This window comes from Heptranchias perlo, chromosome 10 (genome assembly GCF_035084215.1).
Source record: "Heptranchias perlo isolate sHepPer1 chromosome 10, sHepPer1.hap1, whole genome shotgun sequence".
In the NCBI taxonomy this organism is placed as follows: Eukaryota; Metazoa; Chordata; class Chondrichthyes; order Hexanchiformes; family Hexanchidae; genus Heptranchias; species Heptranchias perlo.
The window spans coordinates 62,499,372-62,524,102 of record NC_090334.1 but is presented as its reverse complement, the minus strand read 5'-3'; the positions used below and the strand labels follow the sequence as shown (position 1 = coordinate 62,524,102).

Genomic DNA, 24,731 nt, shown 5'->3' with positions numbered 1-24,731 from the left:
TGCAGTGTTTTTCTCAATGACACAAGTGGGTTTTGTGTGTTTATCTAGTAAACTTTATAGAAATATTACTCCCTTTTACTGACATTTCTTTTTAATGGTGCTGTGCTGCAAAGGACTTGTTGGAGAGGGCAGAGAGGCTGAATTTTATGCTAATGAAGTGGTTCTGCAAAGCAGGGAACTGTTGCTGGGACTTCAGTGGGCTGCTGCTGCGTTTGGTACATCATTGTATTTCACAACGGTAGTGGTATGTTCATAACATTGTCTCATATGCGTTGAAAAAGGATGGTTTTCTGCATGTGATGTAACATTATCTTTAGCATTACCGCCACACAGTATAGATAAAAACTGTAGTCAAATGTGCCACAGGGTTGAAAAGTGAAATGCACCACTTTATGTTTATGTTCATGTTCATTTATTAATTGTGCCTCTTAAAGAAAAAGGGCAACACATGTAACATTTTTTTTCAGTTGCATCCTTACGGATCATTTGAAAAGGGCATGCTTTAGAGGCTTTAGAAACCTGTTTCCATAGTAACTCATCATGCTCAGGTGTCTGACCTGGGGGTCTATAACAATTATTAGTCCTGGCCCATGAGCCTGGACCACTTGATCCCAGATAGCTTCAGCTGAGCCCTGCCGCTAGAGTTTGGAGTTTGTTGGACAAAGTGTGGAAGAGAAGAACAATAATTAGCTGAAGTAGAAATCAATCGCTCATTGACGTGTGTGCCCTGTTCTGAGCCTCTGACAGTTGAACTGTGGAAACATTAGGCCCTATATATTTGACTTTCTGATTTTCGTGTTATTCATGAATGGTTCTTTGTGTTGAATGACCATTCAAAACTCTTGCGTGTGGAGTTGACTGGCAAACATCATTTCTTATTTAAGAATTCTTTTTACTTCAGAATTGTTTGCTCAAAATCAGAAAATGTCAAAAATGAAATGATCGTATCTGTGGTCCAATGTCACAGCGCAATGACAAGCCAACATTGTGTGCTGAAGGGCAGAAAGAAGGTTATTATGACTTATACTTTGCTCGGTACTTCCAACCATTGGGTAATTATAAGCACTGGCCTTAAGTGGCATGATGAATGTGTCCACCATTTTGGGTCTGGCCATGGGTCAGCTATCTTCTTAGCTCACTCATACAGGCCAGCAATGAGATTTTCACATTACTCAACTCTGCAACATCAGAGAAGGACCACGTCAGGACTTCAACTGTGCACGTGTGGATCTCACAAATACGCAGTTATCTGTCGTTGCTGTGATTGTCCGCAGTATAAAGGGGGAATTCACCAATAAGGGAACTGGGCTTCATTACAGAATCAATTCCATTGGAAGCAGCTACATAATATAAATAGGGTTATCAAGCACTCTGTAATCTGCCCCATTATTTCACTTGAACCCATGCCTCATTAGTGCATCCCCACTGCACCAGTGTCACCTACTTCCTTCATGAGACTGCCAATGTAATGCCAGGTTGTGCCAAATTATGGTCAATGTGGTGCTTTGCCCAAAAGGAATTTGGTTTATATAGGAACATAGAAACAGGAGTAGGCCATTCAGCCCCTCATGCCTGCTCCACCATTTGATAAGATCATGGCTGACCTGTGATCTAACTCCATATACCTGCCTTTGGCCCATATCCCTTAATATCTTTGGTTGCCAAAAAGCTATCTATCTCAGATTTAAATTTAGCAATTGAGCTAGTATCAGTTTAGGCAAGTCAAATTATTTTCATGTAGGGCTCTCACAGCTGGCAGAGAGAGAGAGAGAGAGAGAGCATTCCATTTGTCTTGACTGAATTCCAGCCCAGATCCAAGAGCTGAATGCAAAGTACCAGCATAGTGTTCTGCCCATTTCCTCTTTCCATATATAATTTAAGGCCGAGATGGTTATTTGGAGTTAAATAACAGTAAGTTTTAATATTTCTAAGTTTATAGACAAATAGCCCCAGACATATTTATTAGCTTACTAAATTACAAATGTTAGGAGCACAGTATATTGTCTCCATATTATAAAAAAGATATAGAGACACTGAAGAAGGTGCAGAACAGATTTACAAGGATGATATGAGAACTGAGAGGTTATATCAGGAAAGTTTCAGCGGGCTGGGGCTCTTTTCTCTAGATAAGAGAAGACTGAGGGGTGACCTGATAGAGATCTTTAAGATTATGAAAGGGTTTGATAGGGTAGGCGTAGAGAAGATGTTTCTACTTGCAGGGGAGACCAGAACTAGGGGTCATCAATATAAGATAGTCACTAATAAATCCAATAGGGAATTCAGGAGAAACTTCTTTACCCAGATAGTGGTTAGAATGTGGAACTCGCTACCACATGGAGTAGTTGAGGTGACTAACATAGATGCATTTAAGGGGAAGCTAGATAAACATATGAAGGAGAAAATTTTAGATATGCTGATAGGGTTAGATGAAGTAGGGAGGGAGGAGGCTTGTGTGGAGCATAAACACCGGTGTAGCCCTATTGGGCCGAATGGCCTGTTTCTGTGCTGTACATTCTATGTAATTCTATGTAGTATTGATTTTTGTTATCCTAGGTAACAAAAAATCCATATGCCAAGACCCGCCGGAAAGGTAGGGGTATATTTTGGGATATAAGTTAAGGGGAGTACATGGATTCAGTAGGTTCTTATGATCTTGTGATCTGGACTGAGCTACCAAATGTGATGGAGATGTAGGCTGTCAGCTTACCAGTCAGAAACAAAGGGGGCTGTTTTCAACTTCACCACCTCAGAGGTAATGTGCAGAGCCGACCCCTCCCCCCCCCCCCCCCCCGTGTTATACACCTTGATGTCAATGGAATGAAATCGGATGAGTTCTATAATGGATGGATGATCCACTCCACTACATTAGTGAAGTTGAAATCTACCCCCGGAGTTTCTATCCACATGAATAAAACAGTTAGTCAAAGGTACAAATCATAACATAAATAAGGAATTACAAAAATGATTACCAGTAGTTCCAACTGACATTGAATCATAAATCAGCTTGCAGGACTTGAGAAGATAGGTGACCTTTTTGTCTGGTGAATAGGCCTGGTGCATGGTGCTGAGTTTCTGCTGTATTTTCTCCAAAATGCTTACTTCAGGTACGCTGGTAGTTACACCCAAATCTGTGGTGGTTGTGTTTTGCACAATCTGTTGGTTTTCTTTCAAAAGCTTCAAATTACCATTTTTGGAATGAATTTCCTTTAGTTGCATGTTGATGTGTTCTCTTAAGGGTTTGAGAACACATTTACACAATGCTGCTTCCACAACAACTTCTAAAATAGATAAGAAGACTTTGCCGTTAATTAACACATTGCAAAAACATATAATTGGTAAAAGGTTTAGAATTCTTTTGACATCATTGGTGTGATCAGTAAATTATATTATATATTTCTTTTACACAAAATAATATTTCAACTGCAGCTAATCTCCCCTGCTCTGTAGCTGACTTATTGATAGCCCATTAATGAGGATTTAGGTTAAACAGTTTGGGTTTAAGGCTGCAAATTGGGAATGATTGTTATGAATTTAGAAATCCTTGGCATTAATTTTTATTTTACTTTCTGTTCCTGCAAAGAGCCTTCTTGTCTGCTGTTTGCTTTTCCTTTCCCTTCAAATCACATTTCACCTTCCAGAAGGTAAATTTTGTCTGTAGATTAATCTTCACAAAGTAGTGATTTGCATTAGTGGGTACTAGGATGCATTTACAGGACATTTCACTATAAAACTATGCACCCCATTTTGTCTTTGTAAAAGACTTTGGTTAGGCCTCAGTTAGAATACTGTGTCCAGTTTTGGTCTCCTCACATGCTAGCTTTGGAAAGGGTGCAGAGGAAAGCCACAAGATTAAGTCCCACTTTAAAGCATCTTAGTTACCCACATAGGCTCATAGCATTTGGTCTCCATGTTTGAGAGAAGCACAGACTTAGGGGTGATTTGATTGAAGTTTATAAGATAATGAAGGGATTAGACTGTGTTTGTGTAGACCAATTGTTTCAACTGGACAGTTTAGGGAGGACCAGGGGTCACTCATACAAGTTATGTAAGGGCAGAACTAGGTTAGATATTCGGAGGTTCTTCTTTTCCTAGAGAATAGTGGACCTGTGGAACAGGATGCCAACTCGTGCAGTGAACGCTGCTTCACAGAATTCCTTCAGTTGAGAGCTGGACCTCTTTCTGGCTGGGGCCGAGATCAGCTCGTATGAGCGGTAAGTACCTTGCAGTGTTAATCAAGACCAGGGTGGTTTCCTGGACTAGTTTCGATTGCCGAAGGGGATCGAAGAGGAATTTTCCAGATTTTTATCTGCTAATTAGAATCATAGAAAGGTTACAGCAAGGAAGGAGGCCCTTTGGCCCATTGAGTCCGTGCCGGCTCTATGCAAGAGCAATCCAGCTAGTCCCACTCCCCCGCCCTATCCCTGTAGCCCTGCAAATTTTTTCCTTTCAAGTATTTATCCAGTTCCCTTTTGAAAGCCACGATTGAATCTGCCTCCACCACCCTTTCAGGCAGTGCATTCCAGATCCTAACCACTAGCTGTGTAAAAAAGTTTTTCCTCAAGTCACCTTTGGTTCTTTTGCCAATCACCTTAAATCTAAGCCCTCTGGTTCTTGACCATTCTGCCAACGGGAACAGTTTCTCTCTATCTACTCTGTCTAGACCCTTTTGTGATTTTGAATACCTCTATCAAATCTCCTCACAACCGTCTCTATTCCAAGGAGAACAATCCCAGCTTCTCCAGTCTATCCACACAACTAAAATCCCTCATCCCTGGAATCATTCTAGTAAATCTCTTCTGCACCCTCTCTAAGGCCTTCACATCTTTCCTAAAGTGCGGTGCTCAGAACTGGACACAATACTCCAGTTGTGGCCGAACCAGTGTTTTATAAAGGTTCACCATGACTTCCTTACTTTTGTACTCTATGCCTCTATTTAAATTGCCCAGGATCCCATATGCTTTTTTAATCACTTTCTCAACCTGCCCTGCCACCTTCAATGATTTGTGCACATATACCCCCAGATCTCTCTGTTCCTGTACCCCTTTTAGAATTGTGCCCTCTAGTTTATATTGCCTCTCCTCATTCTTCCTACTGAAATGTATCACTTCGCATTTTTCTGTGTTAAATTCAATCTGCCACGTGTCTGCCCATGCCACCAGCCTGTCTATATCCTCTTGAAGTCTATCACTATCTTCCTCATTGTTCACTACCTTTCCAAGTTTTGTGTCATCTGCAGATTTTGAAATTGTGCCCTGTGCACCCAAGTCCAAGTCCTTAATATATATCAAGAAAAGCAGTTGTCCTTGTATCAACCCCTGGGGAACACCGCTGTACACTTCCCTCCAGTCCGAAAAAAGACCCGTTCACCACTACTCTCTGTTTCCTGTCACTTAGCCAATTCTGTATCCATGTTGCTACTGCCCCCTTTACTCCATGGGCCGCAATCTTGATGACAAGCCTACCATGCGGTACTTTATCAAACGCATATTGAAAGTCCATATACACTACATCAACCGCATTGTCCTCATCTACCCTCTCTGTTACCTCATCAAAAAAATCTATCAGGTTAGGTAAGCATGATTTGCCTTTAACAAATCCGTGCTGGCTTTCCCTAATCAATCCACACTCGTTCAAGTGATTGTTAATTCTGTCCCGGATTATCGTTTCTACAAGTTTCTCCACCACTGAGGTTAAACTGACTGGCCTGTAGTTGCTGGGTTTATCCTTACACCCTTTTTTGAACAAGGGTGTAACATTTGCAATTCTCCAGTCCTCTGGCACCACTCCTGTATTTACGGATGTTTGGAAGATTATGGCCAGTACCTCCGCAATTTCCATCCTTACTTCCCTCAGCAACCTAGGATGCATCCCATCTGGACCAGGTGACTTATCTACTTTAAATATGGCTCGTCTTTCTAGTACCTCTTCTTTATCAATTTTTAGCCCATCCAGTATCTCAACTATATCTTCCTTTACTGAGACTCTGGCAGCATCTTCTTCCTTGGTAAAGACAGATGCAAAGTACTCATTTAGTACCTCGGCCATGCCCTCTGCCTCCATGAGTAGATCTCCTTTATGGTCTCTAATCGGCCCCACCCCTCCTCTTGCTACCGGTTTACTATTTATATGCCTGTAGAAGACTTTTGGATTCCCTTTTATGTTGGCCGTCAGTCTATTCTCGTACTCTCTCTTTGCCTTCTTATTTCCTTTTTCACTTTCCCTCTGAACTTTCTATATTCTGCCTGGTTTTCACTTATGGTATTAACATCTATCATTTGACCCTTTTTTCTGCTTCATCTTACTCTCTATCTTTTTTGTCATCCAGGGAGCTCTGGCTTTAGTTGCCCTACCTTTCTCCCGCGTGGGAATGTACATAGACTGTACCCGAACCATCTCTTCTTTAAAGGCCGCCCAAATTGACCTGGGTTTTTAACTGGTTTTCTCTTCTTGCCTCTCTCAGGAAATTACATGGCTCTGGGTGGGGAGTGTACGTATTGTGATGCACTAGGCATCACAACTGTATAGTTCCCACTGGCTTCTGGGACTTTTGGCTGCTATCAAAAACAACAGTCAGATAGCTTCCAGCTCGGTTATCCCTCTTTTCTGGCCTAAATGAAGGTGAAACATAGCGTGGTGCAGATCTGAAGTGCTTGGCTGGTAGCCCCTTTTCAGACCCTCCAATCTGATGGGGCTGGCTGCCAACTCTAATGCCCACCTCCTCTGAGCAATCTTCTTTTTGGGTCTCTGCCCAGAAAAATGACCTGGGTGGTGTGTTGACGTCATTAACAAACAAATTAAATGCAGTTTCAGGCAGGAGCCTCCCATCTGTGCCGGGGTTGTCACAGGAAATGCATGTCAAGCACAAAAGACCCGGAGACCGTTGTTACAGGTGTCTGCTTAACAACCTAGAACCAGGCACCCACAGGGAATTAGGCAGAGGAAACTCGGCCCCATTGTCTGTGCGACTGCAGATTCAGCCTTTACTGTGGAAAGGCCTCTTGTTCAGTTAAGCCCAGTAGTGTGAGTGGTCAACCAGATTTAGGACTGCAAAATCTTGTCTGTAGTGTATCAGTGGATGATCTTCATACCCAAAAGCCAAGAAGGAAGTTAAAATAAATCACTTTTTAATTTGGGTAAGTAATTTCCAAGACGCCAATTGTTCATTTGTTCTATTTTCACCCTAAATCAATTCTTGAGAAGCAAGTATTTTAACCTGGAGTTTTGATTAAGCAAGAATTTCTTCTAATAAGCAACCATAAAATCATAGACTGTTACAGCACAGAAACAAACCTCTCAATCCATAAAGTTTGTGCCAGTGTTTTTCACCACACGAGCCACCTAGTTACCCCACTCTCCTGCTCACCACCCATACTCTTTAATATTCCTCTTTTTCTAGCAGCTATCCAGTTGCCTTTTAAAAGACCTTGTGGACTTTGCTTCATTAACAATCTGTGGCACAGGATTCCATGTTCTAACCACCCCATGTGTAAAGACATTTTTTCTAATCTCCCCTTTAATTCTTTCAGCGACCATTTTAAATTTGTGCCCCATAAATTAGAAATAATAAAGGTCAATCGTTACCCAGTTTTTCTTCAGATTGATAAGATGAATCTACCATTAACGTCAGCTCTGTACTTTGCAATAAATAGCTCTTGAGCTGTGTCATCATCTGCCGGATCTCCTGCAGCATTTCTGTGCTTGAGATCTGATTTTTCATCATTTCCAAAGTGTAGGCTTTGTAATCCTGGACCAGGTGACCAAAGTAAGACTCTTTCTCTTGAGCAAGTTCTGTTATTTTCTTCTGAATCTTTCTGTCTGTCGAACGGAAAGCATTTAAAACATTGCTTAATGTCATTGTTGACAGTCTGTTTTTCGCTTTGTCCAACATCACTGAGCGCCGTTGTTTCCTGGTTCCTGAAGGAGTGTTCACTGAATCCTGCTCTTCCTCTGTGCTGCTAGTGGAGTAAGATTCTGCTTCTGAAACAGGACTTCGTACGTTACCTTCAGGAGAGTACAACGATCCATCAGCTATTTTCAAATCAGTGAAGTTACATGATTGCACACATTCACTGTCAGTGTATACAGAACTCTGGACTGAGGAGTCAGAAGCAGCTTCTGACTGATCCTTTATCGTATCTAACTTATTTATCTTTGACTCTTTGTTTTCCTGACTTTTGATGGTGCATTCTTGTTTGGTTTCTTCCCAATGCTTGGCAATTTGCTTGGACAGCTTTTTTCTTCTCGGAGGTGCAACAGGTGCAGACTGTTTCCTTGATTGCTTCCCTTGCTCAGTGCTGGCTCTGTCTGAGGCGCAGTTATTAAGACCATCATCAGTATTCTTCGGTTTGTCACTCTGCAACTCATGTTGTTCATTGACTGTAGACTTGATGCAGGCTTCAACTGGCAGCTTATCATTCTCTGTATTATTATTGCTTTGTGCCGTTCCCTCAGGTGCTTTCCTCGTCTCCTCGCTCTGCGCCTCACTCTCACTGCTGTTAATCTCTGTAGGCTGCTTTTCTGATGGCCGACGCCTAGGTGGAACTGGTGGGAATCTGTCACGATTTTGACTTCTGATGTTGTCCGCATCGATTTCAAATTCTTTCCTCCCCTTTTCCGGGTCCTTAATCTGCTCTATTAAACTTTCATGATCCCTTCTGATTTGAATTCCTTCACCGTTTTTCTTGAACTCTCCACCATGCAGCTCCTGGTTACTAACTCTGCAGCTATCAGACATTGCAGCAATCACTTCTGATGCCTTTGGTCGGGGAGGGAGTGGTGGGGGTCTCCTCACTTTCAGATCCAAGTTATTTGTGGAGTTTGAGCTCTGGTGTGGTGCTGGTGAGGATGAAGGAGCAATGCTGCAGTATTCTTTGACAAATACAGGATTAACAAACCACAGCTTGTCATTTCCTGCTGACAACTCAATCTCACATGAACATTGCCTTTTATCGGAGGACAAATGAGGCGCCGTTTGAAGGTTATGAGTCTCACTATTAATGGCATTTAAGTCTTTTGAAACTGAGAAACTCCCTTCTTGATACCTTCTGTTTATATATGAATTCCAGAAATCTAATGCAGAGGACACAATAAGCCGTAAGATTTTTCATTCAAAGGAGCACAACATAAATTGATGTAAAATAATCCACAAATAAACATAAAATGTGTTGACCTTGTATTGATTAGATATTAATATATAATATCTTAAGATATGAATATATTTCATTCTTTTCATTATGTTTGTCACTGCTTACTTCTATGAAAACTGTAACATAGCTCTTTGCTGACTTTATAGCATCCAGATTTTGAAACTCTGATGAGTCTCACGAGACGGGACTGGAGATTGAAGAGTTGGCCACAGAGGTCAGTGTGAGCGATTTGTGGCATTTCCAATTTTCCATCCCATCAATGGACGGAAAATCAGGCACACCATATATTGGGCGCCCTGACCTCTGAATTCGATTCCCCCTATCTGGGCGAGGAATCTGGCAAATTCAGAATTTATAATTCAACTTCTTGTATTCATATATATTACAATGAACTACAAAATCCTCATTTTGATCGCACACATATTGTTTATTTTTTAAACGTATATTGGGGTGGATTTCTGCACTTCTCCTACTTGCCTGCAGTAACTTTGGTGGCAGATGCGCAGGAATTCCGGTAAAACTGCACCATTGACACCATTTTTCCGGGGTTTCTGCGACTCTTCCACTGAAGTACGGTGAACAAGCGGGAGAACCCTTGCCCAAATTCACTCCCTACATGTCTTGGGGATCTCTTGAAGGTAATGTTTACAGAATCAGTTCACTCTGCTGAAGAGGTCTCGCCATTAACATCAAATAGTTGCAAAGAATTAGAAATTAAACTGAATATCATTTTGTTTACTTGTCTTAGCCTTGAGTTTTTAAAAAAATATTTTGGTTTAAACAGTGAGCCAACGATGTCACAGGGAAGGAAGTAGCTTGGAAGAGTTACTGGATTCAATAATGAGAGGGAGCCAGTGTAAATATAATGCTTCTAGTTTGTGGCATTTGATGCATCCTATGGGTATAATATCTGTTGTAGCAATACTGTCAGTGATCATTTTTATTCAAGATGTCAAACGTGTAAACTATGATGCACAAAACTTTCCTCCAGTACATACCTATTCCCAGATGTGAAACAACTTCCAGCTCTTCTGAGTTTGTTGCTTCTGCTATAGCTTGGGGCAAAACCAGTACAGATGGCAGTATATCTCTACAAGCATAAAGAAAAGAATACACAGTAAGGTCCTACATGTGGATAAAGTAGAGCTGTGTGATAAGCCTATGAGCTGTTGAAAGATTTTACCATATCGCTTCGTTGACCAATAACCATTAAAACCTATTGGACAGTAGATAAGGAGCACTTTAAGTGGAAAAAGATCCATTCCACTGACTATGATTGTTTCCCATTAAAGAATAACAGAGATCAGTAATGATATTATGAGGGCATGTTCTCACTGGAAGAGAGAAGGTTGAGAGGTGATATATTGCCATTTATTGGATTCTAAAGGAACTAGATAATGTAGACCACGACAAGTTATTTCACCTTGTCCAGGACAGTAGACCCACAGGAAATGGTTTGCACTTGAAGGGGAGTAAGTTCACAACTAATCTACGGAAACATTGGCCCCGATATTAACGGGGAGGCAGGAAGGGTGCGAGGGAGCCCAGTAGCAGGCGAAAAACCCGGCAAGGCCGGGGATGTGGAAACCCTGCCGATCCTAATGGCAGCACCTCATTTAAATCATTCTGTGCAGACTCTCGCCCGACAGCCGGCCAAATTGACAGAAATTTAGCGGTGGGGGTGGGGTGGGGGAGGTGGGGGGTGGTGGGCGAAGCGGAAGCTTCAGGCTGTGATCAGGAGGGGGGAGGAGGAAGGATCGGGCTACGATTGGGAGGGGGAAGGAGGAAGGATCCGGGAAGCAATTGGGAGGGTGGAGCCTTCGGAAAATAATATTTTGGGATATTGTATATGAGTAATTGGAGACATGACATGTCGTAAGTGTAGATCGCTTTAGAGGAACAGGTGAGTTTGGACCTACGGTTCCTAAAGCTTTCTGACATTGGGGTTTTTCCTCACTTCTTTATATAGCACCATTCACTATCTCAGGTCAACCCAAAACACTTCACAGCCAATGAAGTACTTTTGAAGTGTAGTCACTGTTGTAATGTAGGGAAACATGGCAGCCGATTTGTAGACAGCAAGGTCCCACAAACAACAATAAAATAAATGACCAGATAATTTGATTTCTTTTCAGCGATGTCGGTTGAGGGATAAATATTGGCCAGGACACCAGGAGAACTCACCTATTCTTCTTTGAATAGTGCCGTGGGATCTTTCACATTACCCGAGAAGGCAGATGGGGCATTGGTTTAATGTCTCATCCTAAAGACAGCACCTCTGACAGTGCAGCACTCCCTCAGAGTTGCACTGCAGCTTCAGCCTACATTATGGGCTCGATGTTACCAGGGCTGCGGGTTCGCGGCGGGGAGGCTATTGGGCGCATGGGTAACGCGCCCAGTGAAATGAGTCAGCCACCCGCGCGATCGCAGCCCAATTGGATCCACTTAACTGGTCCTCCGGGTTCCCCACTGCTGATCTGCGCGTCGGGCGGGCTGCGCATGCGCAGTAAGATATGTCAGCTGGAGGAGCTCTATTTAAAGGGGCAGTCCTCCACTGACAGATGCTGCAACAAATAGAAAAAATTACAGCATGGAGCAGCCCAGGGGGAAGGCTGCTCCCAGTTTAATGATGCCTCACTCTAGGTATCAATACATGGGGTGAGGAGGAGGGGGAGGACAGAGATCTTCCCCCCGGCGGGCGGGAGGAAGCGGCCTGCCTCTGCCACCAGGAAGGCCTGGCTCGAGGTGGCAGAGGAGGTCACCAGCACCACCAACATATCATGCACCTGCATACAGTGCAGGAGGCGCTCCAATGACCTCAGTAGGTCAGCCAAAGTGAGTACACTCACTCATTCCCCTACACTCCATCTGCCACATCACCGCCCCCACCCCACATCTCCTTCAGCACTGCCAACACTACTCTGTCACATCACCCCTCATACCCACTCAAACCTCATCCTCATCTTACCTGCACTTACTCACCTCGCCAGTACTCATCCCGCCACTACCACTCAACCCAATCCTCATACAATCTCATGGCTCTATCTCATACTCACCCTCTCGTGCATCTCTTTCACGGTCAGCCGCACTCAACCTGCCACTACCTGTGCTGCAGCCACAGGGCATGCATCACATATGTCAGTAGGAAGCGTAAGGCAAACGTGTCGTGAGCATGAAGGGGATGCACAAGGGTATTTGAGGGTTTGTCATGGTTGTTACTTATATTGAATTTCTGACCAACTCACATTACATATTATATTGGCACCACTACTGCCATGTCTTTGCGAATCTTGTCTGGTTTGTGCAATAATGCCCTTTCCTGAGGATCACTATGAAGACCCACAACTGATGCCACCCATTGTGTCACTGCAGAGTGGGTACAGGTGTATTTGCAGGACTCTTTTGTGCAAACGACTGAGAGACGTCGGCGATGTCCCCGGTGGCACCCTGGATGGATGCGGAGGAGAAGTTGTTGAGGGCAGTGGTGACTTTGACAGCGACAGGTAAGAAGATGGTGCTCGGGCCAGCCAGGAGCAGCTCGGCATGAAGGAGGCTGCAGATGTCCACGACTACATGTCGAGTGACTCTGAGCCTCCGTGTGCACTGCTGCTCAGAGAGGTCCAGGAGGCTGAGCCTCGGTCTGTAGATCCTTTGGCGAGGGTAGTGCCTCTGTGACGCATCTCTCTCTGCGGTAGCCCTCCCGCCTGCTGTACAGGTGGATGTGTCACAGCACTGTGTTGTGGAGCTCCACGTGTCAGAGGTGGACGGTGTGGATGGTGAGACTGGTGATGCTGCTCGCCCTCCGAGGAGGTCATGACTGCAGCTACGGCGGCCTCCATCCGGAAGATGTACATCTGAGGGGGTCCGCAAGTTAGGTACATGTCTCTGGACCCCGGGGTAAGTGTGCAAGTTGGTGACTTTGATTGTCAGGAGGAGGGTGGTGGAGGCCAAACTTTGTCCCAAGTGACAGAGTGGCCTCCTGCAATGAGTGAGGGTCTTCCCCCCCCCCCACCCCACACCTGTCAAATGGACCTTTGCAGCTGCCACAGGCTGACAGCTGCAACAGGTCCATTTGAACTGGGAGTGTTTCCCCCAGTGTGGGAAACAGTCCCAGTTTGCTCTAAAATCCCACCCCTCCTCACATAATCCCTTAATCAGGTCAGTTAATGACCTGAACAAGCAAAATAAATACTTTCAAGTAGAACCCCGCTGGCTTTAATTGCCTGCGGGATTCCCACCAGCGGGGGCTGCGCGCGCACGCCGGTGCGTCAGTGGGGATCCCAGAAGTGGACGGGTTGGAGCCGGGCTCCGAACCTGCTCCGGGATTCTCCGATTTCGGAGCCCCCCCCCCGCCAGGAACGCACCCGATAGCGGGTGCTAAAATGACGCCGATACATTCAAATCTCTGTAAAAGTGAGAGTGCCACCACTTTGTCAAGGCTGACACCTGCATTCATCACATACATCCCACAAGTTTTCTCACGGAAGAGTTTCGATGTGTCTGAATAATCCTATATCATGATTCTTAAATAATATCTCCTCCAAGATAAGGTTAAGAGTTGAGGCTATTACTTCACTTGTGAGATGTCTCATTTTGTGTTTCCCAACACACATCTGTGGTTTTGCATTGTCACTGCTGATTCATGTGGACTTTCACCATTGGATCTGCTTAACGGTTTAGTGTCAATTGGATTTTTGTTACGAACAAGTTTATTTTAACAGAGTTTACAGATGAGTGAAACAATTTATTAATAGCAAGTGCACGTCTTAAGTTTGCTACTCATAAGTTAAATTCCTGCCAATGACATACAATAATATAAGCAAATGAATAGGGCTTCTCATTGTAATACAAATATAGTTAAATAAATAACGATGCAAAATAAATGTTTTTGTATATTTGTATATTATCTCGCCGATCTCCCAGCCTGCAGAGTCCATATTTTTTTTTTAAAAAGGGATGAGAGAGTAGTATAAAAAAGAGGAATATTAATGAGTGTAGGGAGAAAGCAGGAGAGGGGGGATAGACTAGGTGGATGATGTGGATAATAGCACCGGCACGCACTCAATGTGTTTATGTACTGTACCAGCCTGGACCAGGAGAAGGCCTTCGACAGAATATACCACACGTACATGATGGATGTGCTCTCCAAAATGGGGTTTGGGGAGGGAATCCGCTATTGGATCCGACTGCTCAATGCGGATATCTGTAGCACAGTCCTAATCAACGGGTGGGAGTCGGAGAGCTTTCCAATCAGAAATCTTGTTCGTATCTTGTATCAAGCCAGTTGCCACGTCCATCAGGAAGGACGCAGGTATCAGGGATCCCGGGCAAAGGAGGCCCTCAGATTAAGGCTTCCCTGTACATGGACATCACCGTCTTTTGTTCCAATCAGCAGTCGGTCCACAGACTGATGGGCATCTGCGGCCGTTTCAAGCTGGCCTCGGGGCCCAGAGTGAACCGCAGTAAGATTGAGGCCATGTCCTTTGGCAGGTGGGAGCCTGGTTTGGAGGGCCCCAGGCCTGCACCAAAAACTGGGAGGAGCGGATCGCCAAGGCCAAACAGAAGCCTGATACGTGGGTGGGATGCTCCCTCCCCATAACCGGCAGGAACCTGGTGATAAGGTGTGAGGTATTCACGGTGTGGCTCTACATGGCCAGGGTCTGGCCCACTCCCCACAACTCCGCCGTCACAGTCACCTGAGCTATCTTCCACTTAGTCTGGAGGTCCAAGGTAGAACGTGTCCGCAGGGTCACCATGTACAAACCCCCAGACAAGGAGGGAAAGAGCGTCCCCAACGCTGCTCTGATCCTGATGGCCACCTTTGTGTGTGGCTGCCTCACAATATGCAAACACCAGTACGCAAACACCAAGTGTCACTACGTGCTGAGTTTCTACTTGTCCAACACACTGAGAAGGCTGGGTCTGGCCACGCTGGCCAAGCAGACGCAGGACGTCCCGTCCAGCTGGACCGTACCCCACCACCTGTCCCAGGTGGAGAAGTTCCTGAGGAGGAACCCCTTCGATCACAAGGCCGTCAGACAGTGGTCGACACAAAACATTCCGAGAGTCCTGCAAGGAAAGGAGAGGGTGGATCCGATCGGGCAGTTCCCCGACCGGATGGTTATTGCCATTTGGCTGAACGTCTCGTCGCCAGAAATGACCAACAGGCACCAGGATATAGCCTGGAAGGTGGTGAGAAGGACCCTCCCATTGCGGTCCTTCCAACACGCACGGAATTTCAGTGCCACTGCGAGCTGCCCTCGAGGCTGCGGCGGGGACAAGACCGTTGTCTACCTCCTGATGGACTGCCCCTTCGCGCAGAGGTTGTAGAGAGAGATGTGTTGGTATCTGTCCCAGTTCATCCCCAACAGTTCGGTAACACAGGACGCTGTGCTCGATGGGCTGTTCCCTGGGGCGCACACCGAGACAGATATCAACTGCAGCTGGAAGGCCATCAACTCGGTGAAGGAGGCCCTTTGGTCCGCCCGAAACCTGCTGGTCTTCCAGCTGAAGGAGCTGTCCACAACCAAGTGTTGCTGACTGGCACACTCCAAGGTCCAGGAGTACGTGCTGTGGGATGCACTGAAGCGAGGTGCAACTTAGGCAAAAGCTCTATGGGGAAAGACCACCGTATAAGGCCATCCCACCTTGTATTGTACAGCGTGTATTATATGATATGTACTGTGTTTAAATTGTAATATTGGAATCATGTGTACGATCCGTGTTGTATTGTTTTGAATTATATTGCCTTAGAATTGTGGTATCGTTAAATTTTATGACACAAAGTATATTTTGAAATATAAAAAAAATGTACTGTAATGTTCTATGGTTCCATCAGGTCAATTTTTAGTTTAGGGGCACAACAGGCGGTCAGCAGGGGCGGTGCAATTTTGAGGCCCAGGATGTATTAGCATTCAGCCAGTGAGTGTGTGCACCAAACTGGTGACTCAAGGCAGTTCACCAACTGGGGAGGGTGGGAAATTGCATAGCTCCTATCCAGAGCCAATTGCCAACTGTAGCCTGGTCGGGGTGGTGGGGAGGGGGTTAAGCAATCTAGGGAGGATCGTGCATGGGCCTGCACTCCTGGGCCCATATAAATTTCTTTGGGCCGTATTTTGAGCAGCGGCCAACGGCCCCTTTAAGGATCGTTGGTTAGGTTGCTCAATGCTAGTGCAAATAAGCAGAGTGTGCACAACGCACATAGAATCATAGAATCATAGAAGTTACAACATGAAAACAGGCCCTTCGGCCCAACATGTCCATGTCGCCCAGTTTATACCACTAAGCTAGTCCCAATTTCCTGCACTTGGCCCATATCCCTCTATACCCATCTTACCCATGTAACTGTCCAAATGCTTTTTAAAAGACAAAATTGTACCCGCCTCCACTACTGCCTCTGGCAGCTCGTTCCAGACACTCACCACCCTTTGAGTGAAAAAATTGCCCCTCTGGACCCTTTTGTATCTCTCCCCTCTTACCTTAAATCTATGCCCCCTCGTTATAGACTCCCCTACCTTTGGGAAAAGATTTTGACTATCTACCTAATCTATGCCCCTCATTATTTTATAGACTTCTATAAGATCACCCCTAAACCTCCTACTCTCCAGGGAAAAAAGTCCCAGTCTGTCTAACCTCTCCCTATAAGTCAAACCATCAAGTCCCGGTAGCATCCTAGTAAATCTTTTTTGCACTCTTTCTAGTTTAATAATATCCTTTCTATAGTAGGGTGACCAGAACTGTACACAGTATTCCAAGTGTGGCCTCACCAATGCCCTGTACAACTTCAACAAGACATCCCAACTCCTGCATTCAATGTTCTGACCAATGAAACCAAGCATGCCGAATGCCTTCTTCACCGCCCTACTGCACCCATTCATACCTTAAAATTGCAATCAGGGTCCTACTCAGGACATTACCCAACAGGCTTGTAAGTCTCCTGATGCCAATTTCAGGCTGCTACTGACCCGGTTACTTTGGCGAAGGCACTTAAAATCAGTCCTCATTGTTCCGTACCAATGATAGAATCATAGAAAATTTACAGCACAGGAGGAGGCCATTAGGTTGTTACAAAAGGTTAAATCTCACGGGATCCAAGGTGAGGTAGCCAATTGGATACAAAATTGGATTGACGACAGAAGACAGAGGGTGGTTGTAGAGGGTTGTTTTTCAAACTGGAGGCCTGTGACCAGTGGTGTGCCTCAGGGATCGGTGCTGGGTCCGCTGTTATTTGTTATTTATAGTAATGATTTGGATGAGAATTTAGGAGGCATGGTTAGTAAGTTTGCAGATGACACCAAGATTGGTGGCATTGTGGACAGTGAAGAAGGTTATCTAGGATTGCAACGGGATCTTGATAAATTGGGCCAGTGGGCCGATGAATGGCAGATGGAGTTTAATTTAGATAAATGTGAGGTGATGCATTTTGGTAGATCGAATCGGGCCAGGACCTACTCCGTTAATGGTAGGGCGTTGGGGAGAGTTATAGAACAAAGAGATCTAGGAGTACAGGTTCATAGCTCCTTGAAAGTGGAGTGGGTGGTGAAGAAGGCATTCAGCATGCTTGGTTTCATTGGTCAGAACATTGAATGCAGGAGTTGGGATGTCTTGTTGAAGTTGTACAAGACATTAGTAAGGCCACACTTGGAATATTGTGTACAGTTCTGGTCACCCTATTATAGAAAGGATATTATTAAACTAGAAAGAGTGCAGAAAAGATTTACTAGGATGCTACCGGGACTTGATGGTTTGACTTATAGGAAGAGGTTGGATCGACTGAGACTTTTTTCCCTGGAGAGTAGAAGGTTTAGGGGTGATCTTATAGAAGTCTAAAAAATAATGAGGGGCATAGATAAGGTAGATAATCAAAATCTTTTCCCAAAGGTAGGGGAGTCTATAACGAGGGGGCATAGATTTAAGGTGAGAGGGGAGAGATACAAAAGGGTCCAGAGGGGCAATTTTTTCACTCAAAGGGTGGTGAGTGTGTGGAACGAGCTGCCAGAGGCAGTAGTAGAGGCGGGTACAATTTTGTCTTTTAAAAAGTATTTGGACAGTTACATGGGTAAGATGGGTATAGAGGGATATGGGCCAAGTGCAGGAAATTGGGACTAGCTTAGTGGTATAAACTGGGCGACATGGACATGTTGGGCTGAAGGGCCTGTTTCCATGTTGTAAACTTCTATGATTCTATTCAGCCCATTGTGTCTGCACCGGCTGAGAAACGAGTCACCCAGCCTAATCCCACTTTCCCGCATTTGATCCGTAGCCCTGCAGATCACGGCTCTTCAGGTCACATGCAGGTATTTTTTAAATGAGTTGAGGGCTTCTGCCTCTACCACCCTCAGGCAGTGAGTTGCACACCCCCACCACCCTCTGGATGAAAACATTTTTCCTCATTTCTGCCCTAATCCTTCTACCAATCACTTTAAATCTATGCCCCCTGGTTATTGACCCCACCGCCATGGGAAATAGGCCCTTTCTATCCATTATCGATGGTGCCTGGAACCAAACTATTGCCAACAGAAATCAAATGTGCGGAGAACAAATGCTTCTTTGTATTGACCCTCGAGTCGAGACCAGTAGCACACACATGCATTAAAAGGAAGAGCAGTGCTTGGCTTCAGTACTATTCTCCTTGGAGCCTGAGCATTGAGCAGTGTCTTAACAGACTGTCCCTTTATTTTTCTGTGTGGTGGTTTATTGTGAGTTTGTGACTCTGCATTAGATAATGAGATATTTTGTTTGGATTGAAATCTGTGCTTGCAGATCCCAAACTTAGTGGTATTGATTATTCAGTACAGGACTCGCCAGGGGATAATTAGTGGTTGTCACATTGTTAGCCCTTGGATGCTGTGGGTGTTGCAAGTTTAGATCACTTGCTCTTTGTTTCCTTATCCCTGTTTTCTCCCCCTGAATTTTCTTTCTGAGGAGAGTTTTGTTGACTGTGGACTCTGGGCACAAGGTACTCCTACCATCGAGATGTGACCGCTAGAGTTCTGACAGCATTTGAGACCCACCTCTTCATGGACCTGGCGAGCCGCCATTAGACTAGCCCCTCTCCTGTACACTGGTTCCACAGAGGGGATCTTCGACGTCTGCCCGAAACGGGCACGATGGAGCGGCCACACTGCCCGCCCAAAGCCAGTGTCTGGAGGCCTGAACGGTTTTCATTTAAATGCCCTGGGCACCAAATGAGGTGACCCGCTGCAGCTCGCCGATTGAGGAGGGGTGGGAAATTGGATGATTCCCGCACTGAAACAGCCAGATCAGGCCTAGAGGGAGGTGAGGCGATCCCCAGGGGAGGGGTCTTGCATGGGCTGGAGGTTTTTTTGTAGGCCCAGTAAGTGCACTCCTGCTCCTCCTCACCCATAAAAATGAAAATTAAAAATTTCTTTGGTTGTTTTTTTGAACCACTTCTGGCGATCTCTTTAAGGACTATTAGTTAGGCCGCTTAACGTCATGTACAAATGAGTGAAGCGTGCGAGGCTCGCCCATCTGTACCTGAAAATCTGGGTCCTGCAACCAGCATAAGACCCCGATTTGCGTATTTAAGCAGCTCTCCGCGTGAAACTGGTGGGTGGGCTACTTGCCCATTTAGTGGCCCACCTGAAAATAGCATCAGGCAGGCCTTGAGGCGACCGAGATTGTTAATTATAGAGCAAAAAAAGACATTCTCCTATTTTCCATCAGAAGAGGAATGTCGGATCCCTTAATGATTCCATCATAATTCTGCCCAGAATGGGTATATTTGGAATTGGTTTGCTATAAATTGAATATGAAATATTAAGATTCAGTATATTTACCTTGGCTTCGATTATTGTTCATTTTGGCATTAAATCTATATTGAAAAAATATTCCTGTAAAACGCAATATTAAAGAAATACTGCCTGATATTCTGCATTTGTCAAGCTCTTTGAATGGCCCTAAGTAAATTGTTCCCACTTCATTCACAAGCATAGAACTAGTATTAGGTGTCAGGAGGTTTTTCTTTTCATAAATGTGGTTGACCTTTGGTATAAGTTGGTGGCTTGTGCAGTGAGCGTGGATTTACTGCAAGCATTCAAAAGGGAGGTGGGTGAGTTCCTAACTGTGGCACACATCACAGCACACAAAAGGAAAGTGGGGTATTGGGAATGTGTCTTTCAGTCACTGTGGTCTCCTGGAACCTGTTTGATTGCCTTTGGGGGTTGGAGAAGAATTTCCTAGATTTCATCCCCCTGCATTGGCCTAGGATTTCTTTCTTTTGTTTTTTTTTTAACCTCTCCCAGGAAATTACATGGCTGCTAGGGGTTGATGATGGGGATCATGGGGTTAAGTTGTACTATGACAGTCTGGGACTAGCTTGATGGACATTCATGGTATTTTTCCTGTGTGTCATTTTTGTACGTTTGGAATTAATGATCCTGATATTCACGGTGGGGAGGGTGCGGGGGAGCGTCGGAGCGCGTGTAAAACTCGGAAAACCCGGGGATGCAGAGGTCCTGCCGCTAATATCGACATGACCTCATTAACATTTTCTTCTTCCGTTTCCTGCCTGACAGCCGGCCAGATTGACGTTTGCCGGGCGGGAAGAACAGCGGCAGGAGGCCGCAGCCGGGGACTTGAGGAGATGGTCACCGGCAATTGGGAGAAATCGGGGCTTGGGACCAGGGCTTGGTGGAGGGGGACGGGGAGCAGTTGACGATCATGCCACCGAGGAGGGGCCGTGATCGGCAGAAGGGAGACTGAAGGCTTCTTTGGGGGGCCGGGGGGGAAGCACTCCTGCTCCTCCTGGCCCACAAGGAGTGCTGTAAAAAGCACTAACCTGCTGGAACCGGCAGCTCCCGCCTCCATTTTGCTGCTAGGTTTTCTGAGCTGTTAAATTTTAAATCAGGCTCCCAATTGCACTGTGAGAGCCTGATTTATATGATAATGAAGTGTCCCACCTCTCCAAGACCCACCACACGCAAACCGCTGCCGTAAAAATGGCGGCAGGCAAGTACGAGGTGGGTTGGGGATGCGTTTCCCAATTTTTAATTTTTAACCACCGCCCCCCCCCACCCCACCCCCCAACTCTTTCCCGCCCGTCGTGGGGGTGGGAGTTAATATTGAATCTGCTATTTTACAATCCCTGTTAAAATCAGAAGCAACACTGTGGGCAGAACAAGATTCTCAGTGAGTAGTTGGCATGTCCATTAGCAACCTGAATTAGACTGATAACAATCCTTTGAGAGTTTCGCATCAGAATGCCTTTAAAACTATTTTGACAGCTTTCATAAGTTACCATTTCAAGGCAGTTTAAATGGAATGTTTAAATGACACTAAAGCTGGTTTACAGGTATCACACGCTACAGAGACAGTGGGGTAGATTTTCATTTTCAGGGCGGAGTGCGCTGGTCGGCCGCCCATTCTGGCGGTGAAGTGGATCCCCTTGATTTTGAGGCTTCGGCCTCATTTCTATTTGCCAGGCGAGCAACAGGGCACCACACAGGCACCAAACTCAGATCACTTAAAATCGGGCCGAAGCTGCAAAGTAAGTGGTGGAGGAGGGTCAACGAAGTCAATGGGAATAAAAACGGGCTGCTGATTCGCTATCACCAATTTTACACTATCGCACAAATGCAAGATCTACCTCCAGACTGTGCATGAATCACAAAGCCTGTATCATGAGAGCTAATTGGAAGGAGTTTGTTAACTCTCAGTGCTTAAATCAGACATAGTATTGATTGCCTTGCTACTACAATAGGAGAGAGGCTGGATTTGAGAATTTTCTCAATTTACTTTGTGCTTTGGAGGATAGCCACTTGGCTGAAAATTTTTAAAAACGTGGCATATTTAGGATGTAATTTGGCTTCAAGAATCGCATATTCATTATCCAAACCCAAAGAATAATATGGTTGTTGTTATAGCTCTATTAACCTGAAAGGTCACTGTGCCTACGAAAAGCTGCTGGGATCTGAATTCAAAGATATCTCCAGGGGTTTGAAAAGACGATTTAATTAACCTTTCATCTTGAAAGATGACAAAGGAATTGTGTCAATGAAGTTTCACTTAGTTATTCTTCACATAGAAAGAAAATTAGAGCCAATTTTCCCCTGGAGTTAAACCAAATATACTCTTGCCTGGAATTTTACAAATTAAAAAAAAACATTTTCATCAGCTGCCCCAGAAGCAGATGGCCAAGCTTTTCCTTGGTAGAGGCCCAAAACCTGCAGAAGTGATTTTCTTTCTTCCCCCAAGGCAGGCTCCCAGATGCAGGTCAGAATTCTGCCAGGAGCCCAGCCAAGTCATTCAGATTTCCATTCTTCTTCCATCCTCCCCCATAAGGCCGGCCCTGGAAAATTGGCCAAGGTTAGTGGTGCAGACATGGGGCGGGCAGAATTTCCACTCCGCTGAAGTTGCAGTGGTATGGGGATCTGGGGAAGAAAATCCCACCTACCATATCCTCATCCAATGCTTCCACTTCATACTGGCACTGTTCACCTTCAAAATGGCACTCTTCTCCTCCCTCAATTTAGCAAGCCACTCTTCTTCCACCTCCCTTGGTTCAGCCTATCACTCTGGGGACACCCACACCCCCTCTCCATGCTGACACTCTCCTTCCACCCCTCCTCCCCATTTAACTTTCCATTCTTCTTCAACCCTCCCCCACCCCCTTTTTCTCCCTCCCACACCTCAATTTGTGCTCCCCCCACACACATCCTTAGCTAATGCTGGCTCTCTCTCAGTTAGTGGTGGCACTTTTCCTTATGCCCCATCACTTTCTGATGGTGCCCACTTTCCTCCTTCTTCAAGGCAACACTCCCAGTCTCCCCCCTCAAAGCATTGCTCCCACCATTGGTGACTAGACTGACATCATGAAGGCAGCACGGATAATGAGTTCCTTCTTTTTACAATTCTTCTATCAGGATCTCACCTCCCTATCCATAATATTAATGTTTCTCTATTTCAGAGAATCTGGCTCACTACAGGCAACAATAAATCCAAGGAAGTGACAGTAACTCATTGCTAGCAACATGACAGCCTTAGGTTAAGATGTACAGTGTAAGTAAACTAATAGTCTAAGTCCAAAGATATGATACTGACACTGAAGCTCTGGTGAGATCATACGTAGAATATTATGTCCTGTTTGAGTTATGATACATACAGAAAGCTGAACTCCCGGCTGAGCGGCAGGAAACAGACAGCAGGGATAATGGGCAGGTACTCAAATTGGTCGGATGTGATCAGTGGTGTCTCACAGCGATCTGTGTTGGGGCCTCAACTAGTCACTCTATTTATTAATGACTTAGATGATGGGATAGATATCCAGTTTGCTGATGACACAAAGATAGGCAGCATTATATGCAGTTTAGATGGAAGCATAAAATTACAGAGAGATATTAATAGATTAATTGAATGGGCAAAACTGTGGATTTCAATGTAATTAAGTGTGAGGTCATCCATTTTGCACCTAAGGGATGGATCAGAGTACTTTCAAAACAGTAGGAAGTTCAAAGACACATAGGAGTCCATGTACATGGATCATTAAAATGTCATGGACAGGTACAGAAAATAATCAAAAAGACTGATGGAATGCTGGCCTTTATGTCTAGAGGACTAGAATACAAGGGGATAGAAGTTATGTTACAGCTATACAAAGCCGTGGTTAGACCACACCTGGAGTACTGTGTTCAGCTCTGGGCACCGCACCTCAGGAAGGACATATTGGTCTTGGAGGGAGTGCAATGAAGATTTACTAGAATGATACCTGGACTCCAAGGGTTAAATTACGAAGAGAAGTTATACAAACTAGGGTTGTATTGCCTAGAATTTAGAAGATTAAGGGTTGATTTGATTGAAGTTTTCAAGATATTAAGGGAACTGTTAAGGTAGATAGAAACTATTTCCGTTGGATGGGGAGTCTAGGACTAGGGGACGTAGCCTAAAAATTAGAGCCAGGACTTTCAGGAGTGAAGTTAGGAAACACTTCTACATGCAAAAGGTGGTAGAAGTTTGGAACTCTCTTCCACAAATGGCAATTGATGTTAATTCAATTGTTAATTTAAAATCTGAGATTGATAGATTTTTGTTAACCAAAGGTATTAAGGGATATGGGACTAAGGCGGGTATATGGAGTTAGGTCACAGATCAGCCATGATCTAATTGAATGGTGGAACAGGCTCGAGGGGCGAAGTGACTGACTCCTGGTTCTATCTTCCTATGTTCCTATGAAGTCAGTGATAAAGGTACAGTCGGGTACAGTAGCATAGTGGTTATGTTACTGGACTAGTAACCCGGAGGCCTGGATTATCCAGAGTCATGAGTTCAAATCCCGCCATGGCAGCTGGGGAATTTAAATTCAATTAATTAAATAAAATCTGGAATAAAAAAAACTAGTAATGGTGGCCATGAAACTACCAGATTGTCGTAAAAACCCATCTGGTTCACTGATGCCCTTTAGGGAAGGAAACATGCCGTCCGTACCTGGGCTGGCCCATATGTGACTCCAGACCCACAGCAATGTGGTTGATTTTTTTAATCGCCCTCTGAGTTGTACAATCTCACTACAAAAAGTCATAAAACCAGACGGACCACTAGGCACTGGACACGACAAAGGCAAACCAAGCC

At 44.9% G+C, this 24,731-nt stretch overlaps 1 protein-coding gene and 1 long non-coding RNA gene across 2 annotated transcripts in view; one reads left to right on the top strand and one right to left on the bottom strand.

The window, feature by feature from the left end:
• Positions 1–24,731, top strand: part of LOC137326643 (uncharacterized) — a 135,136-nt gene that overhangs the window by 45,987 nt on the left and 64,418 nt on the right. The gene's annotated exons all lie outside the window — the stretch shown is intronic.
• The window catches only part of rin3 (Ras and Rab interactor 3), a 91,222-nt gene that overhangs the window by 11,366 nt on the left and 55,125 nt on the right, over positions 1–24,731 (bottom strand). Inside the window, exons 5-7 of the mRNA XM_067991932.1 lie at positions 10,145–10,236; positions 7,582–9,069; positions 2,970–3,278 (exon numbers count right to left, since the gene is read on the bottom strand). Coding sequence (XP_067848033.1) covers positions 2,970–3,278; positions 7,582–9,069; positions 10,145–10,236 — 1,889 coding nt within the window. The remainder of the gene's footprint in view (positions 1–2,969; positions 3,279–7,581; positions 9,070–10,144; positions 10,237–24,731) is intronic.